Raw genomic sequence first — 25,156 nt, 5'->3', positions numbered from 1 at the left:
TGCAAACACCAAAACATACTTTGTTTTCCATTTTAGGTCAATGAATGAGATTGTACAGTCATTTGCATATTTTGCAATAGTCATATAAAATCAATACTTGATCTATAAGAGGAAGATGGGGGAGTCATGTTTTATTTACTGGGCTATTAAGATGGTCAGTAGAAAGGCCTAAAGTAGCTGAGAAAGAAACTTGGGTTGTAACACTTTCAGTTACAATTATTTTCTGCAGGTTTATATTGCTGGGGTCAAATTGACCCCAAACATAAAAGTTGTTAGTTAATTTGAACATAATAGGAGGGTTAAGACGATCTCTTCCTGCCCTCTGTCCTCACTGCTTGCTGATAAATAATAGTGGGGGAAAAAAAGAAAAAAAAAAAACATTTTTTTTCGCCCTCTTCCCAAAAGAGACGTCCACCAGCATCAGATGAAGGCGACACTGCAAATGAGTTTTAATTTACTTCCATGGAGGAGGAAGGGATAAACTCTTTAACTCTTAATAAGATGGATTCCACGCGGAGGCTTATGTTAGAATGTGGTTACTCAGCACAAAAGTGTCCGGAGACTCATTCTGGGATGAAAAATCTCAGCGTGAGAATCCCTTTTTTTTTTTTCTTTTTTTTTTTTTAATAAACAAAAACCCCTAAACTTGTTAAACAAAATATTTCCCTAGCAGATGGTTCCATGCAGCGCGAACACAGCACGCTCACCTCAATTCACAATTTGAGGGAGACAGAATTATGAGTATCAAAAATCCATTAAAGCCCAAAAAGAAAGCAAATGCACTGCTGTCGTTCCCCCCTGCCCGCACCCTCACCCGCCCCCCCCCCAGCTAATAAGATGTTTCTTGATGCATACTGTGCAAGAATGAAATCCAGTTGCCACAGGCACAGCTCTTAAGCAACCTGGCTAATACAGATTTAATTTAATTCCATGGCTGAGCTTCAGGACACAGAGTAATACTGTTCTAGTTCACTCTAGAAAGAGGACACAGCAAGTAAAACTAGCATTTCTAAAATGGTCCTTGACAAGTTGAATCAAACTCTTTCCAGTCAAAACTCGTATTAAAAGTTTACAGCAGCAAGTTGACAATGGTTCCGTACTTTCATTTATTTAATATTAAAAATTAAACAATAAGAAAACACCAACAACAAAAAAGTCAATGGTCTTCTTGAAATTTTCCCCATTAAAAAAACAAAAAACAAAAACAAAACAAAAACAATCTTTTCCTTAAAAAAGGAACAGACCATAACTAATACAGAGATGCTTCCTTTCTAGATGAACTCCACAACAATTTTTTGGACTGGTTTGGACTTCCTTGCACTACATACAGGCATCACAAACCACAAACCCACATTAGCGCACACCTGGAGCAGGTAAGCTCGCTACACGTTTGCCACAATTCTCAGTGAAATTCACAGACGTGCACAAAAATTGAAATGGTACTTTTAAACCGCCACCCCACCTCCTCCCCCTCACCCTCACCCCACACCTTTCCCCCCCCCCCCCTCCTGTGCAGCACCATTAGCTAACAATTTCAAAGGAATGGCACAGCGGCACTAGGTTGCCAGAGAGCTCACCCAATATTACCTTCAACAACCAGGTGGAGGCGCTACGGTGGTACAAAAGTTAATCTCACTCAGGTTTAACCCTTACCAGTCGTGGCCAATTCGATCTCTGAGGGGCGTTCATAAGGAATTTACAACACATGACCATCCCTACACTCTGGCCAACAGCTATCAACTTTTGAACAGATTTCCAAGGTCGCGCGATTTCTCCATGTTTTCCCCAAACGGCTCAGAGGTCAGAGGTCAGAGGTCAACAGAGTGTGTCCGGGAACACAGCAGACCGTCAGTCAATAACAAAGTGCAAAGCTCAACTCCAAATCTGGGGCTTCAACATGTGCCTGAATGAAAAGCTCTCCAGACGAAAAGAATAATTTAAAAAAAGGAAATCTATTCTTAAATATTAACAATATTAATATTTATCTGTGCAATACTTCTCTGTATGTAAAAAAAAAAAAACCGGTGGTTTAAAAAAAAAAAAAAATTGTGTCATCGTCTCTCAGAAATATACATATTTTCATAAATAGTTTGTCTTAAAATGTCAAGTATAAAGGGTTGGAGGACCGGATGAGGCTCTCCGTTTTACACATGAAACATCACAGGAACACTCATTATTCTATGACAAAACAACAGTATCACAGCACCTGTTCTCTCAGCCTTTATGATGAATAGCTCAGCCTTTGTGTGTACAACAGTGATAATTGCAGTAATAATAATAATAATAACAACAACAACAATAACGGTAAGATGAGGGATAAGTCAGCTGCCATCATCTTTCTCACAATAAAAAAAAGTGAAGAGTGAAAATGAACACAGAGACAAAGACCTGTGCTGGCTTAACACCAAAGATATGTTCACTGTTTTGAGAGGGCCCCACTCATCAAGTGAATCTTCAGTTCACTAGTTTGGGGGGGGGGGGGGGGTCAGGTGGGGTCAGAATAACGGACAGCATCATCCCAGCAACATCCGAAAAAAGTTCACGGCGACGACCGAAAGTGCTTTTAACACAAGGGGACGGACGCGGCACTTCGCACGGGACTTACAGGAGGGTTGAGACTCCCACAAGACAGAAGTCAAGCATCTTAGGTTCTGTGGAACAAAAAAAAAAAAAACAACTATCTCCGTTACTGACAGCTGAGCGCGGGGTCGCTGAGCCAGGTCCAGATTTTGATCATGTCCTGAGGAGTCCTGCTGTGCACCAGCATCAGGCTCTTGTAGGCACAGGGATTGTTCCTGTACTTCTCCTCGATGTCGAAGGTCCTGAAGCCCTTGTGCCTCTCCGGCACCAGGCCCAGCTTCTTCAGGCACATGCCCGTGTAGACGTCGTCGATGGGGTAGAGCGCCACCTTGTGGGAGACGGCCTGCAGGCGGAGCGCCAGGTCACCCGAGTACAGGAAGCCGCCGCCGCCGGCGTAGGGCGGGTACGGGCCCACGAACAGGCTCTCGGGGATGAAGTACTTGAGCTTCTTGTCCCGGTGGGGGCCGGCGTGGGTGATGACGTCGCCCACGAACAGGTCCCGGGCCTTGCCGGGCGACAGGCCCTGCAGGAAGTCCAGGATGCGGCGGGTGTTGACGAAGACGTCGTCGTCGCCCTTGAAGACGAAGCTGGCCCCGGGGCAGCGCAGGTGCACCCAGTCCAGGAAGAGCACCTCCTTGATGGTCAGGTTGAAGAAGGAGTCCCGGTAGTCCCACTGCAGGATGTCCCGGTGCATGGCCGCCTCGTACCGGAGCATCTCCGACAGGTCGGGGAAGTGGTCCACCGCCGTGGCGTTGCCCAGCAGGAAGACGGTGGCCACCGTGCGGTTGGCCAGCCGCCCGGCCCGTCCCCAGGACTCCCGGATGGCCTGCCTGCGGTCGAAGTGCGGGGACAGGGACTTGACGGCCAGCAGCAAGTAGGGCCTGTCCCGGCACACGTGGGGCTGGTCCACCGCCATGCGGTAGGTCCGGCACCGCATGTACAGCAGGAAGTCCTTGAAGCGGTCGGGCAGGGAGTTGTAGTCCTTCACCCGGGTGGTGACGGCCAGGTCCGGCTCGCAGGACTCGCCGCGCACGGTGTCGTTGAGCCAGTCCGGCAGCTCGGGGCCGGAGCCGTTCGCCGAGGCCAGGATGGGGTTGTGCAGGTGGTCCAGCTTCTGCTGCTCGCGGTTCCAGTAGGCCTCGCTGGCCACCGGCCGCTTCCAGAACGGCTTGCTGGGCACCCGCAGCTTGCCGTTGGCGCCCTTGCCCTGCCCGGCGATCCGCGACACCTCCACCAGGATGAAGATGAAGAAGTTGACCATCATCATCACCCCCAGCACCCTCATCTTCCGACACGACACAGCCATCTTCTCCTCCTTTCACCTGCCGGGAACACAAAACAACCAATGAAACGAAGTGCAATAAAAAAAAGCCTTCTCAGGTGGGGTGGGGGGGGGGGGGGGATGGTTGCGCATGCAAAAATAGCCAGAGGGCCCTCAGTGTCCACAGATCATTAGGTTGAGGAACCCTTCATTAGGCATTCAATGAGGGAGTCCAAAATGATACGATTAACGTTTCTAACAAGCATGCATACTGGGAGATGATTCACGTCTCTGCATGTTGCTGTTCTACGTATGTGGGTACGTGCATTTTATGTGCACAATTCACACTTTCTCAGACACCCTCACACACACACACACACACACACCAATGTGTGGTACGTTGTTCATGCAGATGTACGGTCCTGTTCTCCTGTAGGGTTCTTCCATGACTGCTGTATGCACAGCAGACCTGTATCACGTGTCACAGAAAAAAAACAGAGAGCGCTACGAGAACAGCACATGCTGGCTGTTTCTGAACCGCGGAGGCCAGGCCGCTCGCACGCCGGCCTCCCTGATCTCAGCTCTGCTCAGAGGTCTGCTCATTTTTCCTGATCCCCTTTTTATTACTTCCTTTCTAGGAAGAGGCGAAAACACGCGGCACACGCTCCCAATTCCTGTCTCACTCCTGACGGATTACTGGCCAGTGTGCGACACCGCAGAGCTAAACACGTAAGTGCACACACACACACACACACACACGCGCACACACACACACAGACGCACGCACGCACACACACACGCACACACACACACACAGACACATGCACGCACGCACGCACACACACACACACGTATACACACACACACACACACAGATGCTCACTCTCTCACTGGCATACACAAATGCAGATACACACGAATAAACAGAGACTCCCTCTCCCTCTCTCTCTCCCTCTCTCTCCCTCTCTCACACACACACACACACACACACACAAACTCTCCATTCCTTCTTCATCAACATCAAGAATTAAGACTACGTGACCCTGCCCACACCCCCTGGCTGCAGCTCAGACCCACGACTAGGTAAAAGCCCCTTTGCAGAATGCTGGCAGTTAATGAGTGTTACTGAGTTCCAGTTTACATTTCGGAGCAGGAACACGGGGCGTCCCGCAAGTAAACAGGACAGGGCTTTGTGAAGCAGTCTCCAGGGCTTTTTCGCTTTTACCTCTGTCCCGTTCAGAAGTTTGCTAAGAGGGCCTGGACAGGGCGAGCAAAACATCTTAAACACATACCCTAACTCCTACACACAAAAAATAAAACTTGAAAAAAGCCCCTTCCCAAAAAAAAAAAAAAAAACTGATTTGATGCAACATTAAGAAAACATGAATTCCACCCCCATTACCAAACAAGGCACGATGGTCAAATCCGACGGGGGGGGGACGGGGGGGGGGGGTTTGAACCAACTTTTAGTCACGCGGTTATGAGCCAGTCACGGTACGCAGAGCAGGATGACTACTTCCAGCTGAACTCGTTTGTTCCTTACAACCGTTCCGCCAGTTCGGTTCCCTGCTCTCTTCCACGGTTCTCCTTCCTTCGTCAGACCGTACCGAGCTTCGCGTGCGGTCGTATCGAACGTGACCGTGCAGGCAGCCGCGACCGCCTGATTGGTTGAGCCGTTTGCCGGTATGGCCCCCAAACGCGTTCACGGTCACATAGAGAACCGGGACGGCGAGAGAGCGGCTAGAAGAACAGGAAGAGGTTCAGTTTACATCAACAGCACAGCCGAGAGGGGGGTGGGAAAAAACCGGTCTGTTGTGCAAAAAAAAAAAAAAAAAGCAAATATTTACTCGGGCCTGGGCTGTAAGCAGACCTGGGAGGCACATAACGCGTGAAGCCGCACGTGGTGCGAACCTGTTTGCGTGATGCAGGGCCCGTGCGATCTCATTCAAGAGAGGTTTTTTTTGTATTTGTCTTGCCCCGAACTACGATTCAAGGAATTAACCGATCGTTCATTGTCTTCAGCCCAGACCTTGTTTAAAGTTAGAATCACGTGTCGTAGCGCTGGGATAAAACAAAGTCCTGCACCTACGCGGAGCTGTTTCAGATTAGACCGGACACCCGTGGTATAAACAGTCCTCAAACTCAGTGGCCTGTTACTGGCTTCAACAGGCTGAGGTTTATTTAGTTTTTCTTCTTCCTTCTGGGAAAGAGGATCTGACCCGATCCAGTTTTGTGGCTCTGTTTAGTTTTCTCCTATTTTACGTTTCGTTTATCTAAAGAGGCAGTGCACCCAAAAAATAAAATAAGCTATATTTCCACTTTTCAGCCGGAGTGCTATACCGTACATCCATCCTGATAGTTTCCCTGAGATTTGAAAAGTTTTCTAGATATCCACTGCAGCTCACCAGTGCCAATGCTTGCGGCTCTCAAAAACAGCAAAAACTTACATTCCAAAGACCCAACAGAAACATCTCTTTCCAAATATAATGACAACACACGCTATATACAGACTGTGATACTTCAGGATTCTTTCACAGTAAAAGGACTTTTTGCTACTGAAAACGGATAAAGCCTTTCGTATAAAATGGCTTCCTTTAACAACACATTTAATTGGTGAGGACGTTACCTGCCGGGCAGCTGAAGTCTGCAGCTCCTGAAAGACGGACTGTAGCTCTCGCTCTTCCTCCACGGTGTCCCAGACTTGGCTTTTACCCCATCGTTATGGTCTGCTCAGCGGATAGGGGCAGGGCAGGTGAGGTTTGCAGGGGAGAAGAACGGCGGTTGGTGTGGGGACAGGGCGGTTGGTGTGGGGGCAGGGCGGTTGGTGTGGGGACAGGGCGGTTGGTGTGGGGGCAGGGCGGTTGGTGTGGGGGCAGGGCGGTTGGTGTGGGGACAGGGCGGGTGGCGCAGGAAGGCAGCGACCTGTAAACAAACACAAAGCACAACGCTCTCCATCAGCTGGGCACTTCTTCTGGTTTCCCAGAACAGGGTCTGAAAACAGTGCAGGGTTGTGGCACAGCATTTGTAACGAGGCCCTTAATTATACGCAACCCGCCCCTCCCCCCCCCCGTCCCCCCTGCCAGAAAAAACCCTGACCCCCCCCCCCCCCATAAGAACCCCTTGCAGGAGTGCTGAGCTCATGGACAGGGAGGGGAGCGTAGGGTCTGCAGACAGCTGCTCCAACTGGCCCCTCATCCAACAAGGCGTGGCCCATCAGTCAAAACATTCGACGCCGACCACGGCATCATTTTTCCTCCCGCTCGATCCGCTTCCACACTCCAGCATTACCTGAGCGTTACGCACAGAACCTCCGGCCAGCCAATCACGTGCAGCGGTGTCCAAACCGAGACTAGAACCTAGTTTTCGGCTTCCGCACCACAAAAAAAAACTAAACAAGAAAGGGGAAGTCAAGCTGAGGAGGTCAGGTCAGGGGATCCAGTCTTCCGCAAGCTGACATGATCATTTTCCTAGTGAATGACCACTTGTGTATGTGTTCATTTTGTCCCTAATCCACCCATATGACAGTCACATTTTCTGTGGTTATGAATGCTCTGTTATCAGGTTATGATTTTTCGAGTGAAAGACCCACTTGTATGTGCAGCAAAAACAAGTGTCATTATGAAACGCTCAGCTTGCCTATTCTGCGTAGCCTACTTGAAGCTCAGAGAGAGCCCCTTGGCGTGCTGGACAGAGTTCAGAGTTTTTGTCTTCTCTGACAAAAAAATAAAAAGGATGAAAAGCAAAAATGAAAAACCTCGAAACAAAACCAGTGCAGTGAACCTCAACCTCAACACAAGCACAGAACCAAAACCAATTTCTTTAAAAGTATAATATGCAAATGCAAACAAAATGTTTATAAATCATAAAGTTTTCGGGTTGCTGGTTCATATGAGTGCACAGCAGTAAGGAGGATCATGAGAACCACCCCCCCCCCCCAGATGCCACACATATTTTTCCACCTTAAAATAGCGCTTTAGCATTGGCTAATATAACCGTTGTTGATAGTGCGCCCCCCCCCCTTACTGAGTCTGTGACCCCTGCCCCCCCTGGCTACACCATGAAGAAAATACTGGTAACCCCCCCCCTGCATGATATCACAAATCAACCGAAAATTCAGCCATGTGGCTCACAGACAGAAAAAGACAAGATGTCCTCAAAGACTTTCACGTGCACAAAAAAAAAAAGAGTAAATGCTTTCATAGCAGAACAATCATAACAACATAAAAATGTGCCTATCATATGGGTGGATCAGGGACAAAACCACTGCAAGACATTTCATAACATTACACAGAAGTTGGACAGTGGAGAGAGCGCTTAATCAGTAACACGTTTAGTCATTTTACCGGAGGCAAGCTTATTAGTAGCCTCTCCATTCTGATTGGTCAGTGAGGGGCACAGTGGTGTACACTGGCATCATAGCCTTTGAAGATTTCCAAATTAATATGCCAATGGAAGAGAATCTCCGATGTTATTGTTGAAATGCATATACTCGAAAAAACAGTTATGTCACGAGTCAAAACACAGCATGGCTGCAGCAAAGAGCAGCATTGTGGGTAAAAATAATTTAGTGTTTGCTCCTGACGCTAAGCGCAAAAAAAATGTGCGCTTTCGTCATCTAGACCAGCGTTTCCCAACCTTTTTCCTTCCGCGGCACACTTTCCAAATTTACAGAATCTCATGGCACACCGCTCTCTCTCAAAAGCATAAAAAATAAACATCATTAAAAAAAATTTTAAAGGATTTTTCATACGGCACAACTGACCTCGCCTGACGGCACACCGGTTGGGAAACGCTGAACTAGACGCATTTTTCTTCACGTCTGTGTCTTGCCCATTAACTGTTAAAAGGTCGGAACGCAGTCCAAAGTCCGAAGTCCACAGCCACACCTCCCCCCCCACATTAGGTCTGTATGGTTGGATCTAAAAGCCTTCTGACTGACTGACTGACAGGCTGACAGGCTGAAATCCATGTTATGGTGCAGCCTGTGGGGTCCTTTTAATCCCAAACCATATCTCAGTCCCCCCAACGAGGCTGCGGGTTCGAAACCCTGCCATGGCACTTCCCGCACCGTGATCCCGTCTCTGTTTCAACCTCTCCCTGCCTTCCCACTGCCTGAATAAAGTGGGGGGAAAAATACAAAAAGGAGGGGCACTCTGGCCACTCTCATTTTAGGAAAAAAAAAAAAAAAGCGCAAAAGAAAATGCATGTGGCGAGTGCCTTAAAGGTGTTAGACCGTAAAACGTCTCGTCACGGTGAGAAGGAGGAACAGGACACCTTGGACTGACCCCTGCGGCATTCTGGGAGCTATAAAACCACACGCAGAAGGAGACGTTAAACTCTGCCGCGTGGCGTTGCGACATCGGACCTGAAGCCGCGACCTGAATGCGTTCAAGAAGCTTCCCAACGTGCGAACCACAGGACCACAGGACCGGGAGCACCGGCCTGCTCCAGATTCAAAACGTCCGTCTAATTAAAAAGAACGGAGAACAAAATATGACTCTGCAGGAGAAAAATACAGCTTTCGGGCAACACCAGGCGCACCGTTGGACCCTGGTTTTCTGTGTAGATGTCCTTAGACGGCGGGGCAATCAGTGACTGGGAAACAGGTGAATGTGAAAGCAGCTGCGCGTTACACAATCAGTTTTAGATGCAGCTTCTATGTCTCTGTACCTCTAACTGCACGGGCTCGGGGGGGGTGGTCTGGGTACTACCGAGAGGAGGTTTATCTAAGCGGCACTGCTGACATTGAAAGTGCAGTCAATAAACCAGCGAGAGACGGGACCCATTCTCCGGGTGGGTGGGGGGGGCGGGGGTGGTTAATGATTCACAGATCGGGCTCGGGGGAGTGCACTTTGAAAAGCACGGCGCGATTTCCTTTCGTCGCTGCTGTACGACGTCCCCAGACCCGGCGCAAGGCCATTTGGGTTTACAGAGAGACACGACGGGCCTGCTCACTTTGAGCACAGCGAGCGAGGGATTCCAGTAAAAGGTGAGCCCAGATTAAAGCCAGTCTCCTCTCTTCTTGAGAGAACAGCAGGCTGAGCTTAAAGTAAATCACCTGGGTTTTTGGCCTCCCATGACTGCATCAATAAAAAAGGAAAAACCCCCAAGAAAATTAATAAATAAATAAATATTCATGAATCGAGTAAGGAACAGCCCTCACCCCCCCCCCCCCCCAAAAAAAAATCTAATGCGCCATTTCTGACAGCGCGTCTTGCTTATTTCTGGCTGTTGCCATTTCCGATCCGAAGCCTGACGGAATTGATCAAATGTCTCCAAGCTTTGCTGTTTCCACGGCAACACGAGCAGCCACGTGCGAAAGGGTTGCTGTAGTTACCAGAACTACAGGCCAGAGGTGAAGCATTTGTCATGGTTGACTTCTGACAATCTATATGTATTGCTTACAAGAGACCTTACGATAAGCACTAGTCATATCATGCATTACCATATATTTATACTGATAATTACACGGACTGTTTCTTCCCCCCTTGGGAATTAATAGAGATTCTATCCCTCCATTTTGTTTGAGAACAAGATATTCCCCAACAAATTCTCCAACAGTACAGCGTGACTGTATAGAGTGAGCAGACACTTCCTTAAAATAATTCCAAAAGTATTCATGGCTCATTGGCTAGCCTCTGTTGTTTTCCCCCCTGCTTGAGACCATTTCCCATCGTTGGCTCGAATTTGGCAGGCTTTGTAAGGTCTCCAGAATGGAGCTCAGCCAGGCTCTGTATGTGATGGGCGAGGGGGCGACGGTTGTACTCAGACAGTGTAATTAGCCTTAAAGGTGATTACAGCCTGTCAAGGCTTCACAAGGCCTCGCTGCTAAATCTCCAGGAAACTCTAAGAGGTCCTCAACTCCATTTACTCCCACAATTACTCTGTGTGTGTGTGTGTGTGTGTGTGTGTGTGTGTGTGTGTGTGTGTGTGTGTGTCCATGCACGTGTGTGAGAGAGAGAGGGAAAAAGAGTCTTCTTGAAGAAGAAAGAAGATTGTGCCAACAATGTAAAGACAATGCAACTGAAACCGAGAAACGCTTCCTGATTGAATGTGCCAAATTTGACCAGATTTGCAATGAATTCTGCCCCAAAAATTATTTGCCAAAAATGCCCCAAATTCAACAACACACCTGATGAGGATAAGCTACCCTTCTTATTAGGAGACAAAGACTGCTGCATACCACCAGCACAGTTTGCAATGTGCCACACTCAAGGGACAATGACGACCCTCTCATGCAGACATACGCATGCACACACATAAGAACGTGCAGCATACACATGTGCAAACTTACATGCACAGACAGACAGACTCAGTTAACTGCACATTGTATGTTAAACATTATGTGCAACGTCCACGCGTTCCTGTGGCCGGACCTAACCGCTTCAGCTTTCCAGTCTTCCGTTACAACAGGGCCCGTCTCTTCACTTCATAAATCCAAAGAAAAGTTTAGCCCCAAAAAAACACTACTGCATTTTCGACTGACCCAAGGCTCACCATTTCTACTGCAACTTACGACCACAAAAGGAAGAGTTTTTTTTTTTTTTTTTTTTACAGAAAAGGAACAGAGGAATTACGAGCGTGTCACAGACTAGGGTCAGAGTTAAGTTTGAACAGCAGTGTAAGCTAACGCAGGGCTAACTCCATATCACAACAGCTGAGGCTGATAGAGAGAGAGAGAGAGAGAGAGCTGCTCGCTGGGCGCTCCACTCAGTCTCGGGTGGAAATGGAGTCAGAACAGGGCATGTTTTTAAACTGCTCCTGCCAAGCAGGCTACAGACTCTCAGTTCCTCTCCCTCTGACACATACACACACACACAGAGCTGATGATAAGAGCTGATATCAGCGCACAACAAGGGCTGGCTCACACTCTCTCTCTCTCGCATGCATGCACGCACGCACACACACACACACACTAAACACACACACACACACACACACACTCATGCACGCACACACTCTCTCTCTCTCTCGCACGCACACACACAGACACACTCGCTCCTCTCTCATGCATGCACACACACAGACACACTCTCTCTCTCTCATGCATGCACACACACACACACACACACACTCTCTCTCTCTCTCTCACATGCACACACACAGACACACTCTCTCTCTCTCTCATGCATGCACACACAGACACACACACTCTCTCTCTCTCTCTCTCTCTCTCTCATGCATGCACAGGCACACACACACACACTTTTGCCACCCACCGGCTGCGGTCGTCGCTGGGCAGAGGAGATGGAGCTGGCAGACGCGCGGGTGAGAAAGTGGCGCGCTGCACGCTGCACGCCCACTTAGACAGAAGACAGCCGTCAGATCCAAGGCCAGCTGACCCACTGCGCTGGGGCAGCCAGGTCCACAAGCCAAGCCCCCCAGCTACTCCTGACTCCACCCATCCCAGCAGCCAGGTCCACAAGCCACGCCCCCAGCTACTCCTGACTCCACCCATCCCAGCAGCCAGGTCCACAAGCCACGCCCCCAGCTACTCCTGACTCCACCCACCCCACCGGTCACAGCAGCCAGGTCCACAAGCCACGCCCCCAGCTACTCCTGACTCCACCCAACCACCCGGCAGTCAGGTCCACAAGCCACGCGTGTGGAGGCTTCCCTCTAGATCAAGTAAAACCAGAGTGAATTTTTTTTTATTTTTTTTTTTTTTTTATATGTACTTCAGTGCAAAAAGACTGGCCAACAATCCAAAGTACAGATGCTTTCTTCTCATAGACCTCAACATGGATTCTCAAAACCCAATAGACCTCAATGTGAATTAGCTCAGAAACCAATGCATGAGGTAACACAAAATGTTACCTCATGCAAGAAGAGGAAGCCTGGCGAAAGTATGACAAAGAGCAACCAACAAGGTGCAATCTCTCCCCAACAGTAAAGACCGCTTTTTTAGAGGGTGGTTATGACGACATCGTCGACCGCAATTGACGGTGTCGACGCGTCAACTTTCACTGTAATTTTGGGAACCTCCTGCAATTCACCGTTTTGTCTCTAATCCCAGCCAGTAACACTGGTCACGTCCAAGGAGGAGACATGTCATCATTCATCATTACATTAATAGCTGCTGTGGCATCAAGAGAGGGTGAGGCAATCAGCCACGTCAGCTCGTTGCCAGGGAAGAACAAATCACGTCCTTCGTGTCCATTCAGGTCCACCGTGAACGGGAACACGACGGCCAAAGTCGCCGCCGTCTGAGTGACCTGCGCAAGCAAGCGCTGACACGAGCGCCATTCATACGCCGCCGCCTCGGCCCGTTGCCAAAGTGATTTCCACGGCGTCGACGGTAAACGGACTGCATTTATATAGCGCTTTTATCCAAAGCGCTTTACAATTGATGCCTCTCATTCACCAGAGCAGTTAGGGGTTAGGTGTCTTGCTCAGGGACACTTCGACACGCCCAGGGCGGGGGATCGAACCGGCAACCCTCCGACTGCCAGACAAACGCTCTGACCTCCTGAGCTATGTCGCCCGACGGGATCATGGAATCAAAAAGCACAAAATGGGAGACCGCCCACCGCCCCACAGAGCAAGACGAGCGAGGAGCTGCCCGTCACCACACGAGCGTGAAAAAGAATTGTTCTGCGTAATGATTTGGTTCTTCGCAGACAACTTCCTCTGGGACCCAAGAGAAAAAAAAAACATTAATTTGTTGAACCAAATGCTTTTAATCCGTGGAGACACACAAATGACACTTTTTCTCCTCCCGCAAAGAGCACCTTCCATCACACGCCATCGCAGACAAACTGGAAGCCGGTGCCGTTCTACCGGAGCTTCTCTGGGGGACTCCTACGGAATGAGATAGCCGCTATCCGATAGCATACTGCAGGCTGCAAGCAAAATCCAAGAGACTGCGCAGTTCAGTTTTCACTTTCAGTTGGTTTTGCTTGACCTGGAAAAAACTTCCATGCCAATTCCCTTGCTGTCCAGCATTAAAATGGGTTAAATAATCCCTTTCTGTGCAGTATGTTTTTTTTTTGGAATGTTTTTCTCAGAATTCGAAGTCAGCGTTCTAAAACTTTCAACTTTCAGTTGCTTTCGGTTACCCGCGGCAACTTCGTTACATCAGTGTTAGAATGTTCAGTTAAGGACATTCTAATCATGCATTTGTGGTCTCTTTTCTTGACTAGATGTGTGTAGCACTTCATACGCACAGTACAGATGGAGAACATGTATTTTGCAGGAGGTGAAAGTTCTCAATACAGCACAGTGTCAGATCAACCAGTGCCAATATCTGCATACCTCATACCATCAAACCCATAAAAAAACTGCATCACCGCATGAATATGACCATCAGAGCAAATAATACTGCCTACTTCAGCACTCATGATAACTTAAGCAACAGGTTTCTACCTATTCTTAAATGTTTCAGCTTAAAGTAAAAGACTTCATATTCCACTGCAATACTAATGAGCACCAGTCAAAATAGGTGATACGGCATCTTCAGCATCTACAAAGAAAAAACAAGCAAGTGGTAAATTTGTTTCTCTACAATAAAATAAAATAAAAAAACTGAGATACTTCCAATATTTTGTTGCCCATTTGAGCAAACTTACATATGAAGACAGACATACATTTTATAACAAAAAAGATTGTTCTGGAAATAATCTTTTTTTCTCCTGAATAAAATCTCATGAAATGCCTTCCCAGCATTTTAGCAGGTAGGTTATTAGTCTGTGGTCACCACAGTAATATTTCTGTCACTGTACCTTTAATACTTCATATTAGTATGAAGTGATAAGACTGCAGCATCAGGACAAAAAAAAAGTGTGATGTCAAGCAAGCACAGCAAGTACATCTTCTGCCAGATGTCACCCAGAGAGATGTTACTGACCAGGCAAAAACTTATTTCCAGGGAGGGTGTGACCACGGCTATTCTAACCGTCGAACCGTATTAAAACTATACATCATATCCAATGCAGGTGAGCCCAGTCCCTGTACAACACAGACGACAGACCATAATTCTACTGCTTAGCAACTCCATTAGAGTCGCGGTTACGCACAGGTTAGCAAGGAAGCTATCACAGCTACGGACCGTCACCACGGCGAGGATCAGCGAACGTTCCCCGGTGTCGAATTCTTAAAACTCGTCTAGAATTAAGCCATCCAAGCACGAGCGCGAAACGCTCTCCGCGAGGTTAAAGCGCGAGGCGAAGTAAAGGAAACCGAACGCACTGCAGCCGACAGGCGGTCATGGACCTGAATACAAGCGGACCGAGCCATAAACAGAGGGGATTAAACGGGGAAAATATTACTGGAGGAAATCCAACCCACCGTCTGACACAAATGTTTCCAGGAGGAGTGGTTTGTGCCTCTGTTAGACCAGGCAGGCCCACGCTTTTACATGAATGGAGGACACTGCGCCGAGTGCCATCGCTTACTAAGGATCTTACTGAACCCGTGTTTAGCAGTTGTCTACGACCATGAAATGCACTTTTTTTTGTACGTCGCTTTGGATAAAAGAGTCTGCCAAATGAATGTAATGTAATGTAATGACCGAGGCGGTAGCCGACATATCTGACACATGCGCCTATTAGCTCTTTCCGGATCATAGCACTTACAAGATGCCTGATTGTTGTTGTAGTTGACGGCAGCTGTAGCTGTAAAGCTGATGTGCTTTATTCCTGTGTTCAGGTTAGCAATAATGCTGATGTTTCGGTAGCACACCTGTTGTTGTTGTAGTTGACGGCAGCTGTAGCTGTAAAGCTGATGTGCTTTATTCCTGTGTTCAGGTTAGCAATAATGCTGATGTTTCGGTAGCACACCTGTTGGTTCTGTTCAGTACTCCACAGTGACCTACAACTCTCCCCATAGCACATAATACTTTTGATACACTGCAAATACACTGGTAATAAATACATTTTATTCCCTCAACAGTGTCACAGCACAGAGAAGACCGTTTGCATTACAAAAGAAACAGCATGTTTACACAAACAAAGGCACAAAACCACCCAAAGTGCCACAAACAGCGGATGCAAATGGACACCTAGGGATCCTGTTAACCGTCAACGGCTGTCTTAACTGGTAGCAGATGGCGGATTAACAAAGAATACATATTTTAACATGTAAACAGGAAAGATGTCTGTTGTTCTGTGTTTCGCAAGAAGTAATGTTAATCAGTCCCAAGAATTACTTTGGGATTGATTAACGTTATTCGCCCTCAAACCATCAAAATAAAAAGTACATGCAGGCTAAAATTCCTCTTCCAGTCTTCTTTTATTTATTTTTTTATGTTTTCAGTGCGAGTACCTTTGTGCCGTTTATTTGGTTTAGTTTCGTCTATTGTGCCAACCTGTTACACTTGCTTCATCGCCTTGGTGCAGAACCTGATCTTGCTGATCCACTTTAATTGGCTAAAAAATCTCCCTCTCCACCTTAGCTAATGTGTGGTGGGCGTTCTGGTGCAAAATGGCTGCCGTGCATCACCCAGGTGGGTGCTACACGTTGGCGGTGGGTGAGGTGAGTTCCCACTCATCACTGGAAAGCACTGTGAGCGTTCGGTAAAGTGCTACATAACTGCAACAATTAATTAATTCATCGATTCACCCGTTTTATCCAATACACAAAATGGAAATGGGGGTGGGGGTACAGTCTGAGAAATTCTCCCAGCATGCAATGCACAGCGCCAGAGCCCTGTAGAGCTGCACATCTTTCAGCTATTCAGCACTCCACTCTTTACCCTTCTATGCCATCACTTTCCATCAAAATTACTTTAATATCCCAACCACACCCCCCCCCCCTTTCTGAGATTTGTCCTGCCAATACGGGAATGAGTTTAGGGGCAGCACTTGTACACGGAGCGTGAAATTGGTTGACCAGAGAAAAAAAATAAAGTAAAAATCAAGTGAGTCTGGATGCGTTCCTGCCATGTTTCAAAGCCATGTTATTCTTTTGTGATTCTTCCTGTGAGTCAATGCACGGCCCAGGTCAACATGGAGTTTATACCGTCAAGAAAGGGAAATTTAAATGACCTGGAGAAATGGCACATTGTTTTCCTCTTTCTCCGAGTGCACACTCAGCTGAGGAGCTCTCGGCTACAAAATTTTCAGTGTCATGCAGAAACAGTCGCTGCATTCATAACGGCAAAGTGTGAGTTGTTTTATTTTTAGTGTATTACATTTTAAGTAGAGAACTGAACACAGAACATTACTTAAAACTTGAAATGGGTAAACCAAACATTTATATTTTAACATGCAGCCATTTAAGCAGGTTCTATTATCCACAATACCCAACACAAGATAACTCTAATTGTTGCTTACATCCCCCTACTTAAAAAACATCAAATTATGATTCCAGGAAAAGCTGGCTAGCAGCTGGCTAACAACAGTTAACAAAGCAGTAAATGCAAACGTTGAAGGTCATGAATTCTTAATGAAAGTCAATGACAAACAAAGAGCCCCCACCTCCACCACTACCCCCCCACCCCCACCCCCCACCCCCTCAGAACACAGGCCGTTATCTACACTCTATTTCATAAGTAAATACAAGGGGACCTCAAATCCAAATTTCTCCATTTATCTTTAACTGAAAAATGAGTAACCTGTAGGCTGACAGCATGTTATGGCATTGGCAAACATAGTTGTTAGCGGCTCATGCAAGATCATCTATGTGTACAAGAAATTTAAGCTCAATAAGTTCCAACACGGTTACAGTGGACTTCTTTGTAAGCTGCATGTACAAGGCCTCAATGCAATGTCACTGCCTGTATTTACATTACCTGAACCCGACAAGACTCAAGAGGGGAGGCACTGTGTAATTTAACACCATGTCTGTCTACTTGACCATGATAAAGTGACAACAGAGAAGAGAAAGAAAATAATGGCTGTACTGAAAAATTGAGTTAGGGGCGTAAGGACCCCCCTGTCACTTCACGAGGCTACACTTTGTCATCTTTTACAAAAACTTAAATAAAAAGTGTACCATTAAAGTTATGTACCACTTTTCATAAGATCTATAGCAATGTTGTCAATGATTAGTCTAAAAAAAACAATAAAAAGTGTGGGGCAGAGGAGACTCAAAATTAAGGACAGTGGTTCATTAGCACTCTCTGTCCTGCTGTTTTTCTTGCAGAGCTGTGCAGTCTCCATGTACAGCTGCAATGTTTGCAATGAGTCATAGTTATCATAAATCACAATCAGCTGTATTACTAAACCGATTTGCATTGCTACTAGCTAATATACTGGGGGGGGGGGGTGCAAACAATGTATACGATTGGGAAGCACTTGTACGCAACTAAAAAGATGTCCTGCAAGAAAACACAAAATACGAAGGATGTACACTGAGCCATTGAACGCGGTGTTCCCCAAGTTGCTATTGTAAGTTCAGTCAACAGGCCACAAATATGTGATCAGAACGTTCTTAACTGAACGTTCTGATGCTGATGTAACAATCACGACTGGCAACTGAATGCAATGGAGTTCTAGAACACTGACTTAGAATTCAGGGGAGGGAAAAAAAAAAAAAAAAAAAAAAAAAACATTCCAAAATTCTATTCTTCAATGAGCTAAATGGGCGGCAGTGTATAATCAGCAAAGAACTGATCTTGTAACCTAAAGGTCACAGGTTCAAGTCCTGGGTTGGACACTGCTGTTGTACCCTTGAGGAGGTACTTAACCTGCATTGCTTCAGTATATATCCAGCTTTATAAAGGGATGCAATGTAAATGCTGTGTAAAAAGTTGTGAAAGTCGCACTGGATAAGAGAGTCTGCTAAATGCCTGTAATGTAATGTAAATGCATGTCCACGTGTCCCGTTTGAAATAGCCATCGGAGAACAGTACCAACCACGGTGGTACAGTAAGACTTTCAAACAGTGCGTGAAGGGCAAACATACACAGGTACCCTCGAGTGCATTTTTCCCCTCAAACAGTAACGTTCATCACACAGACGTCAACCGCTCGTCTGCTCTTTTGATCTTTGCCTCCTCTGTAAACTAAGTTCTCCTCTGGTTTTTAGCTCAGTTTTCCTTTCTGCGCCCTCTGCAAAGCGTCTCTGTGACAGCGTCTCTGTAAAAATCCCAATACAAATAAAATTGAATCGAGCCGAATTAAACCTTGTGCAGTTGCCCAAGCAGCATTTTTTGCCAACAATAATCTAAAACACTCCACCACTGACTTGGCTACATTGTCCAGCCAGTGATGGTGGTCCACCGTTTTCCGTTACCAAAATCTGAAAATGCACTGAAATGTGGCACGAGAGAGACAAATATACTGAAATACTATCTTACTTCTGGGTCGTGTTTTATTAGCTTAACGGGGGAACAAATTAACCCAGGGCTGAAAATGAAAAACAAACCTTCCACCCAACACTGGAACAGCAAATACAGCCTAGGCTCCAACTTTGTGGATCCGCAGCTAAAATTTGCTTATTCAGCATCTTTTGTCCAGCCCCTCCTTCGTCATTGCCTCCACCCTGCCCACATCTGCCGCCACCTGCTGTTCCCCATCACCGCCACCCGGCCCCACCCATCATCTGAGCCACATCACTTATCATATCTTCTGCATAAACTGGCTGGCATGCTGGTCACCAGTCGGCACCCTGAGCCGACCAGAGGAGGATGGGTTTCCCCCTTGAGCCTGGCTCCTTCCAAGGTTTCTCCCCATCTGCCACAGGGAGTTTTTCCTTGCCACTGTTGCCTTAGGCTTGCTCCTGTGGGGGTTTAGGCTAGGGCTGTCTGTAAAGCGTATTGTGACAACTGTTGTAAAATACGCTATATAAATAAAATTTGATTGATTGATTGTTCTTGGCATTTCTCCTAGCTCAGATGACTTGCCGTACATGACGTTTGTGCACAATATTATTTAACCATCAACTAAGTAACAATTAGGAATTTTCATACCGATATACATCCTACCCATCAAGTCCAATGACTACATTATGGCCGCAAAAATTGTCCGTGTAGCGCAGCATATTGAGACAGTATTTACATATAGGCCATAAAACTCAAAAGTACCACCTGTCAGACGAAACCTACAAACATCAAAACCGAAACAAAAACTCCTTACAAGGGACAACTGCCATGTGACCGAAGAAATTAAACGACCCCGGTAATGCACACACTGGCAGCCAAATCCAAAAGCAAGCAACTTCACACTCACACTCATTCTTGCACGAGTGGTCATTCCTATGATGCATTTCACACGCTTTTTGGCGGGGAATTTTTAGACGGTCCCTGACATAATTATTTCGCGCTTCCCTTTAAACTGACAGTGTCATTCCAGACATTCCCCAACTGCAGGATTCTAGAATCATCGCAGAGCGCCAAACACCAGGCCGAGGAGGAGACCGACTTTCAGCCGCACAAATTTTGCACGTGTGATCAATTATACATTTTACTTGGGTCAGTATTCAAAAATGAAGAAATAAATCCCGTTTTTTTTATTTGACATACATATCCATAAATCAGAGCCCAACCCCTTCACAAATAAAAACCACAGATAATTGCTTGTCATTATTCATCCACTTGGCCAAACGTCAGTGAAAACGGATGTTTGGAATGAGTCATGGTACACCCATCACAACACGAGTTCCTTACAGGATACTCTGAAGGAGCAGCGGAATTCGGTTATAGATATTTACCTGACGGGGGGGGGGGGGTGTTTCAATTTCAAGTCAGTTGAAATCCACATCCCAAACTTATGCTCTAGTTAATTCCGGTAATACTATTGCATTTCATCTCATCTGTGGCTGTGGAGAACTTCAGCAGAATAATCTGATCAAAAAAATACACCGTCTATATAATCAAGTTGCCGCACGGGATTGTTTTTTTTTTTGTTTGTTTGTTTTTTTTGTTGCATTTAATCAAAACTCCTCAGCCCCCACGAAGTAAAGATGTTTGACTTCTGCTGGGGAGGTTCGATTTTGTCGGCAACGTGGTAGAATACCTGGCGATATGATGTTTAAAAGGACACCAGAGACACTAAAAGTATAGCGCATATGGAGAGTCCACATGGTACGCCAGCACCATGGTATACCAGAGCCTCCATTGCCCCGTCCGTGGTTCTCTCACACTTGGCTGACATTGTACAGAAGGCAGGCCGTGTCCCCTAAAAATGTAACCAGACTTGTCGGTCACAGTAGCGGGCTAAACAGAAAAGAAACAGGACTGAATTAACTAGGAGACAGCCGCTGTTCACGTGCGCTTCGTATCTAGGCTAATCGTTTTCTGCAGTAACAAAGAAACATTCACAGACCATTTTATTGAATGCACAAGGAAGTTTCTCTGCAATAAATAGATTTTTTTTGCATGCATTATAACATAATACATGCAAAAAAACAAAGATTTTCCCACTAGTTTCCTCTAGTGGGCAAATCTTTCTGAACACCGGGTGCACAAAAATATGAAATATGAATTTCATGCACTCTATGTGCCTTGGGAAAATAAATAAATAAATAAATAAATAAATAACTGTCCCCAGAATTTCCTTTTGAGCACCAACATGGTGACCAATGAGTCATTTAAACACAAGGGACCAAGCCTATACACAACAACACTGACCACAAATCAGACAACATCTTATGTTTACAGGAAAAAGCCATTTGGGTTCTATGACACCATTTCCTTATTTATATTTTGACATTTTATCCATCCTGAGCCCAAAATTGTATTCATGTCTATTGAAAGGACCCGATGTCAGCTTGGTTAATATGCAACATTTGACCAGAAATATTGCTCCACGTCAATCATATCAGCCTGAATGTGAGATCTGAGCATAATATGAAAGATTCTGCTGCTGGGGTTGCCTTTTGAAACAGGTGGGGGAAACAGCATACCCTGATGAAAATTCCAGCTAAAAAAATAAAAATACAAAAAACCTATGCTGGTCACGCTAGTTTAAGCTGCGTTTTGAGACTTTTCGCTGGTCGACCAGTTTATATAATCAGCCAGTCCACCAGGCTGACCAACAGCGTAAACACTACCAGCTTAAACAGTTTCGTCCAGGTAGAAACCAGCTACGGCCAGCTACAAGTGTTGAAAACACAGTTTTAACCATCTTAGAATCCCAGCTGATCTTAACTGGAATTTTCAGCAGGGTACCTGTACAAGTGACATTTTCTGGTTACGAACATTTAAATAAAAAAATTAAAAAATCAGAGAATGACTATAATTGAAACAATTTCCCTCCAAACGCACAACTATTACAAGCTATAGCTACTCTTCCATAGGCTTAAATGTCAGTTCGACCGATGAAGTATTGGAAAATATAAAAAGCCATATTTATGCATAATTTACTCGAGTGGATTTACGCGGCCATAATAACAGGGAGTAGGGACAAATGTGGAAATGGAAACATAAATTATATGCCTAAACTTATGGATAGTCTTGAAATGGCCCTGTAGCAGGATACAATATATACTGATATAATAGTCACAGACGCAGATAAAATCACTGCGACCTCTTACACCCATAGTTAAAAAGAGACTTGCGGTTATACCGCTGTGTTGCATGTACCTAGTTGCTTTTAGAATAGTTACACTTCTTTTGGTGACACCCGAACGCCCATATAGCCCATTACTTAATAATGAAACGCCGTTTTGTTTTTTCTCTTAGTGTAGGCTAGTCGCTTTCCTTTAGTGTAGGTTGAAACGATGCAAGCCTCTCGCAACGGTCACAATTTAGCCTACCCACATCCACGTGTTTGCACGTGTTGTTTACCGTTCAGACGAGCTTACCATAGTAAGATCTGTATCATTGTTCAGGCATGAGAGCCTACAGTACGGTAACGCTTTTCCGCAGGTGCAATTTCACTCGGTCTGCATCACCGTCCGCCGAGCAAGCTTCAAAAAGATGCACGAACAGGATATGCACTCAGCGAAAGCGCCGAAAACACGTTAACAAAATCACTTTAACGTTAAGTCTGGGGTCAAGAACATCATTAACATGAATGCTTTCCATCGTAGGCTATCCGTCCATATTAACAAATACATTAAGGGGAAATTCTAAATGTATTTGCCAGAACAACCTTCACGTGTACCTTTTTTCATAACGAACTTTAGTTAGCTACCTCGCTATGAACGGAGAATATCACAAATGGTGGCTATTAGAAACGCAGACAAGTGGCACGTGTTAACATTTATTTGTCTGGACTGTAGTTGGCGGAGACCTGTGCAGCTGCATACAAGTTCGATTTTTAAAATATATATCACAGCTAAAGAACAGCTTAGGCATAGTAGGACCTACTACCAAACGAAACCAGCATGCCGATCATTTAAAACAAGATGCCATTTGGTTCATGGAAAAACACAGACTTCGCCGTACCTTCAACTTGAATTGGAAATCAGGTTCAATCCTTCCTTCGGCCCATCTCTTCTATTCTTCAGCAGCAATAGGTGAATCGAAGGGGGGAAAAGTTATCCTTTTACGTCTTTCTTTGCCTTGGTGTGGATTCAAACACGGCGTTTGGTGGCGCAGTCAACTTATCTGCGTGGCGCCAGCGGCGTCCTTACAGATAAAACCTTGTCAGCTCGCGAACGCATTTTCTTAACAATTCCTGCAAATCGCTACGCATTAACACGCGTCCCAAAGACGATTCCTAGTGGGCTACATTGTTTCATCCCGTTTCCCCTTCGTGAATCGAAATAACCATGGATTCACAGAAGCTAGGAAATTTCCACTCCGCGTCAAGTCGAAGTGAGTTGGTGACTCAAAGCTAGTTCTGATTTCCAGTCGCCGGGTGCGATGATAACGAAAACGAACTACCCCTACATCATGTGACGTAGGTTTGTATTTAATAAAAGGCAGCGTAAGGCTTGTGGAAATAATGAAACGAGAGGAGCGTCTTCGTCGGCTACTCTAAAGTGACAGGATCCTATGGGAAAACCGCAGATATGACACTGAGCGCGAGCTAGCAAACGGTGGATTTACCTTTCAGGTTTCTCGTCCACATCTCGTCTCCCGAAAGCGCGAGCGCATCAGTCAAGTTGTTAATTTCGAGCAGCTATAATGGGGCCTATAGCCGGTGATCCGGACTTGTGTGCGCTCAGTCATGCGAGAAACACCATCGTGCCGTTCTAAGTAATAAAATGTAACCTACGTTGGGCTAAAAGCATTTTAAAATGTCAACATTGTTATAGTGGCGTTTTAATTTTTATTTTTTGCTCTTAAACACCATAACAGCACATTTTCCTCGCCGCGCCCCATCATTCCGGTTGACTCACACGACCACCCAAAACTCGTGATGATTACATACTAATACTTTTTTTAGGGTATTACTCTCTATTATTTCACTCTGAGTTAAAGTATGATGCTTAAATTAGTTTAACGCGTCAGACCAAAAACCTGCCTGACAAGTTTAACTTGCAATTTCTTATTCAACCAAAAAAGAATAATCTGAATCAACGTAAACTGTTTTAAGATGCCTCAAAAGTGCCATTTACTTTTTCAATTGTGTCTTGAAAAATATATTTGCTGGAGAAATGTAATTAAAAAATAATCAGTAAATAAAGGGGACCAAGAAGCCAAATGACTTGAGACTTTTATCTATGGTCAGAAATCTATGGTTTGTTATACTGGTGAATTCTGAGGAAATTTAAGACAAGAATGTTTTTTAAATGTTTGCATTTACAGACTTTGAGACTCTTACTGACAGTTTCTACACATCTTCAGCAAACATGACAGATGTACGGAATGAGTATGCTTCTGTAAAAAGCTCATGTTTGAAAAAAGAGAGCATATTTGTAAGCTAAACATTGCTCATTGACTAGAGCAACAAAAAGTACTGTACACACAGGCACCATGGGAAAAGGTGTGCAAATTTTGGGAGCCCTATTTTCTGCAGCCTCATTGAGTGTTGCTGGGCGTAGCCAGACCAACAGTCACTACGAGCAGTTTGCATGCAAGTGAGGTCCATGTCTGATATGTGCCAAGTATAAGCTTAATGGCTGAATGCTGTGAAAGGTTAATGATGTGTGTTGTGTGTGTGTGTGTGGTGGTGGGGGGGGGGGGGGGGGCATACCTGTTGGGCGTGGTGCTGGACCTTTGGCAAGGAAAAGCACTTTAAACGTATCTATGAACTACGACTAATACACAAGGCAACGGTTGGGCAAAAGTCAAGCTGTGCTGTCAAGAAGACTAGTAGGACAGAAGAAACTGAGCTGAGCTGAGCTGAAGGCAATTGACCTGCACATTAATGGCACCAGTGTGTTTGTGAACGTCAGGAAATTCCAAGAAATGGTCGTTCAGAAAAGTACTAGAAAACCGTAATGATACTGCCTGGTGAATTCCAAGAGGATAAAGCACAATAGGCAACATTCAAACTCCAAAAAAAAAAAAAAAAAAACCACAGGACATACTGTGATTCACTGG

The 25,156-nt window shown here is 45.7% G+C and overlaps 1 protein-coding gene across 3 annotated transcripts; it reads right to left on the bottom strand.

The window, feature by feature from the left end:
* Nucleotides 1-1,082: 1,082 nt before the first annotated feature.
* On the bottom strand, nucleotides 1,083-24,100 carry b3gnt2a (UDP-GlcNAc:betaGal beta-1,3-N-acetylglucosaminyltransferase 2a). 3 transcript variants are annotated; one of them, XM_064316405.1, is made up of 4 exons: nucleotides 23,111-24,100; nucleotides 22,525-22,629; nucleotides 6,468-6,763; nucleotides 1,083-3,902 (listed from the first exon to the last, which is right to left on the bottom strand). In XM_064316405.1, exon 4 carries the CDS (start codon nucleotides 3,884-3,886, stop codon nucleotides 2,687-2,689), a length of 1,200 nt encoding a protein of 399 aa, XP_064172475.1. In that variant the 5' UTR covers nucleotides 3,887-3,902; nucleotides 6,468-6,763; nucleotides 22,525-22,629; nucleotides 23,111-24,100; the 3' UTR covers nucleotides 1,083-2,686. The 3 variants fall into 3 exon arrangements, with proteins under 3 accessions (XP_064172475.1, XP_064172465.1, XP_064172483.1); XM_064316395.1 differs by lacking the exon at nucleotides 22,525-22,629; XM_064316413.1 differs by lacking the exons at nucleotides 22,525-22,629; nucleotides 23,111-24,100 and adding an exon at nucleotides 7,130-7,184.
* Nucleotides 24,101-25,156: the final 1,056 nt, after the last annotated feature.

This window comes from Anguilla rostrata, chromosome 2 (assembly GCF_018555375.3).
Source record: "Anguilla rostrata isolate EN2019 chromosome 2, ASM1855537v3, whole genome shotgun sequence".
Classification (NCBI taxonomy): Eukaryota; Metazoa; Chordata; class Actinopteri; order Anguilliformes; family Anguillidae; genus Anguilla; species Anguilla rostrata.
This window is presented reverse-complemented; position numbering and strand designations above follow the sequence as displayed.

Excerpts from the sequence above, each read along its gene's own strand:
- b3gnt2a (XM_064316405.1), bottom strand. The coding sequence starts at position 3,886 with ATGGCTGTGTCGTGTCGGAAGATGAGGGTGCTGGGGGTGATGATGATG.